General features: G+C 37.9%; 1 protein-coding gene across 1 annotated transcript; it reads right to left on the bottom strand.

The window, feature by feature from the left end:
• Positions 1-2481: 2481 nt before the first annotated feature.
• On the bottom strand, positions 2482-3426 carry LOC141171780 (olfactory receptor 10A7-like). The gene has a single exon (XM_073655420.1). It carries the CDS (start codon positions 3424-3426, stop codon positions 2482-2484), a length of 945 nt encoding a protein of 314 aa, XP_073511521.1.
• Between the last annotated feature and the right edge of the window lie 1022 nt (positions 3427-4448).

Raw genomic sequence — 4448 nt, 5'->3', positions numbered from 1 at the left:
GAACAGCGTCCCTGCCTAGCAGAGGGCAGGGACGCCGGCACTACAGTATGTAAAATTTTGAGCACAACCGTATGTATTGATATGTTAAAATGCTTCCTCAGATCAATTAAGACCTTCTAGGGGGCACAGTGCATAATAATGTATTAATAAATAAATATCAAAACCAAAATGGAAAATAAAGATTAATAAAAAAAAAAAAAAGAGACACTACCAGTCTAAATCGCTGTTTCCAGCTGCATTTCCATTGAAACAGAAAGGGAATGCAATTTAACACCTTCACGATTTTGGACGTATCCATACGTCCAGGCGATTTTGCACCCATAAAAAAAGGTGGTAGGGCATTGTTTCACTTTCACATATTGGTAGGGCACTAAGCTGGTAGGGCATTGTTTTACTTCAGGATACCGTAAATGAGAAAGTGTTGCCGTTCAATGAGCTGGATCACGGAAATTTCGTACTGATCGGTACGTGGGGCAGCCAAAAGGACAAAAGCGAATATTTCCAGCTCCAGTTAAAATGGTTCATTTATTTAGAAAGAAAAAAATCATTTCCATGGAAAAGAAGGTCATAGCTATGACAGACATAATGCAACACATTGTTTACTTTCATACACTGGTATGGCATTGAGTTGGTTAAGCATTGTTTACCTTCACACATTGGTAGGACATTGCTTACTTTCATGCATTGGTAGGGCATTGTTTTTCTTCACTCATTGGTAGGACATTGATTTCCTTCACACATTGGTAGGGCATTGTTTACTTAACACATTGGAAGGGCATTGAGTTGTCTTGGCATTGTTTACTTTAACACATTTGTTGGGCATTGAGTTGGTTAAGCATTGTTTATTTTCACACATAGATAGGGCATTGAATTCAGAGGGCATTGTTTACTGTCACACATTGGTAGGGCATTGAGTTGGTTAAGTATTGTTTACCTTCACCCATTGGAAGGGCACTGAGTTGGCCGGGTATTGATTTACTTTCACATAATTGTAGGGCATTGAGTCAGTAGTGCATTGTTTATTTACACACATTGATAGGGCACTGAATTTGTTGGGCATTGTTTAATTTAACACATATCACTAATTTAATTAAACTTTAACAATGCTAACCTCCATGCTCATGTGAGGGATACCAAAACTTTATGGTAACATTTAAACTTGGGAAAATCACAAAACTAAATTGTTTTCACTTCCTTCTGTACCTTCATTTTTTCACGAAAAATGTTGAAAAAGACAATAACAGCATTTTTGCTGCTTTTTATTGCACTTTCCCATTGCTTTTTATTGGTGAAAAAAACACTACAAAATGCTGAATTTACATGCTGCAGTTTTAAAAAACAAAGCAGTTTTTCAATTCAGTCAGGAAAAAAAATCAAGTGTGTGCATGAGATTTTTGAAATCTCACCACTTTTGCAGGTACTGGTAAAAGCAGCTTTTAATTTCCATAAGGCTGCGTGCCCACGTTGCGTATTACAAGCGTATATGCTGAGGAATTACCGCAGCGTAAACGCTTGTAAAACGCATGTATATCCGCACCCCATGGTCTCCAATGGCATTCCGCAATGTCAATGCCCATGCTGCGGATTTTTCCGCAGCGTATATGCTGCGGTCAAAAATCCGCAGCATGTTCATTAATTTTGCGTTTCCGCATGCGGAATCAATGTGCGGATGGTACCCAAGTCTGGATGAGAGGAGACTCTCATCCAGACCTGGGTACCAAAGAACCTGTAAAAAAAAGAATAAAATAAAGTTTATACTTATCTTCTGATGTTTTCCTGTTGTGTGAAGGACCTGCCACGTCATGAGTCATGTGACCCATCACATGACTCAATGACGTCACCGCAGGTCCTGCTTACAACAGCGTGAGCAGCTCAAGACTCCGGACGGGGCAGAGAATGCATCAGAAGGTGAGTATAAACTTTATTTTTTTATTTTTTACCATTCTGATTCTTTTTTTTTAACTATTACTTGGTCACACAATATAAATCCATGCCGGTTGCATGGATTTATATAGTGTGAACAAGTTGTCAAGCACTTTTCCAAGTGAAGCTTAAATCACTTTGAGAAGTGCTTGATAACCCGCATGCGGAAATGCATGCAAATACGCTGCAAAGACGCCTCACAAACGCTTCTACCTAGCGGGAAAACCGCATGTAAAATCCGCATGCGATTTTCCCGCCAGGGAGAAGCGTAAAAAATATGCTTCAGTTCCGCAATGTGGACACTTAGCCTAAATCTTACTCTCGCTTACTCCTCCTGGATTTCCCCTGGAACTGTGAACAGTAAAACGGTCTCTGGGGAGAAGTCTGTGTTTGGCTAAGTGTCCGGTACGAACTCTGAATTTTAAAGTTTGGGTTTACCCATCTCTAGTCATGGTCATTCCGAGATTTTTATAGTTACAGAAAGAAGTATTAAAATATATATATTTTTTGATAAGTTTACAGAAAGGTATTATCAACTAAAGGAAGTAAATATTGTATTTAGCATTTGTGAGTTAGTTTTATATTGTACAAAATTCTTCTGACTGCAGATTTCACGTCATTATTCCTCAAACTGTAGATAAAGGGATTAAACAATGGCGCAACAATAGTATACATGAGCGATATAAACTTGTCCTTGCCTGTGCCGTAACTTGACTTGGGTCTCAGATACATTATACATCCGGATCCGTAAAATATGGTCACCACTACGACGTGAGAAGTGCAGGTGGAGAAAGCTTTCTTCCTTCCTGACGAGGAATGTTTCGTAACAATTGTCCATATTATTACTGAATAAGAAAAAAGTGTCAAAACAAAGGATCCTACAATAACGGACAAAGTAATGATAAAGGTAACAACTTCATAAACCCAAGTGTCAGCACATGCCAATGCCATGATAGGTGGAACGTCACAGAAGAAATGGTTGATTTCATGAGACCCACAGAAAGGCAGGGAAAACATGAGCATGGTCTGGATTATGGCAACCGCTGTTCCTATAATCCATGAAGCCCATATCAGCTGCATACAAACGACTTTACGCATGAGGATATTATATAACAAGGGATGACATATGGCGATATAGCGATCATAAGCCATGGACGCTAACATGTAGCACTCTGAGCCAGCAAATAAGAGAAAAAGGTACATTTGTATAGCACAGCCATAAAAAGTTATAGTTTTCTCCCTGGAGAGCAGGTTTGTTAACATTTTGGGACATACAGTTAAAAGATAACATATTTCCATAAAGGAGAAGTTAGCTAGAAAGAAGTACATGGAGGTTTGAAGATTTGGACTGAATCTGTATAAAAGAATCAAAAACATGTGAGCAGATAAGGAGATTTTAAAGATGCAGAGGAAGATGACGAATAATAAGTACTGGAGCTCAGGAACATCGGAAAATCCAATAAGGATAAATTCAGCTATGGCGGTATGGTTTATTCTATTCATGATCACTAATAAGATTATGATCAAATATGTAAGAAGATGTCTTTAGTGCACAATCCCATTTTGTTCGCTTCTTGGACCCCAAGTAACCGGCTACAATCTGTGAAACGATCCGGCAGCATGTGATTGATTGCCCTGCAGCACCTTCACAGGGGAAATAAAGCATTACACCTTTTCTTTAGAATTCAATGGACTATGTGTATTGCATAGGTATTTGGGATCCTCCAAGGGAAGAAATTAAATTTGCTCTATCCTTTATATATTAGATCTTCTTCTATTAGCAAAGAATACCTTGTTTGGGTGTTTGAGAAAGTCTTCTCTAACAAGATAATCCCTATAAAGTATATTTTTTTATCTTCCAGGAAGCAAAGACTTTGATAGGTTGTTATGTGTTCTGGGGAAGTAAAAGCGATCAATCCCAAATTTTCCTGTCTCCATTCCCAAACCAATAGCCTTCCTGCAAAAGGACTTATAATTGGTTACTATGAATATGGCTCATGGTAGTTGTTGTCCACACAAGGAATATGGTGGTATTAGTACTTTGGTTGTTATCCAGATTTGGATAATGAACAGCAGAAATTCATAATTTCAAAAATCTAACATTCATAGAGGTAATAGCAATAATTTCAGTAAGTATGTAAGATCCCATCTGCACTGAAGATAAAACCTGAGTACTAATCTTGGAATCCTGGGTTTAAATCCAACTAATGGCAACATCTGCTTGGAGTTTGCATTTTCTCCATCTCCGATTAAATCCAACACTCTTAAAACATATTCATAGGTCAATTGGCTTCCTATGAGATTAGCCTTTGTATGTTTGTACGATTTATGAGGGACGTTAGATTATAAGCTCCTTTCGAAAAGGAATATGAGGGGTTGAGATGTCAGTGCAGCGCTAAGAAATGTGTTGGCGCTATATAAGAAATGGGAAATAAATATTTTGAATGTAGATTTTTTTTTCTTTGTCTTCTAGATGATGGCTAGTAGTTAAATGTATACAATAAAATTCTTCAAATCTATCACAT

The sequence above is a fragment of the Phyllobates terribilis genome, unplaced genomic scaffold (genome assembly GCF_046119375.1).
Source record: "Phyllobates terribilis strain yellow unplaced genomic scaffold, ASM4611937v1 Scaffold_12__6_contigs__length_324123572, whole genome shotgun sequence".
Classification (NCBI taxonomy): Eukaryota; Metazoa; Chordata; class Amphibia; order Anura; family Dendrobatidae; genus Phyllobates; species Phyllobates terribilis.
This window is presented reverse-complemented; position numbering and strand designations above follow the sequence as displayed.

Coding starts and splice junctions, on each gene's coding strand:
- LOC141171780 (XM_073655420.1), bottom strand. CDS start 3,426: ATGAATAGAATAAACCATACCGCCATAGCTGAATTTATCCTTATTGGA.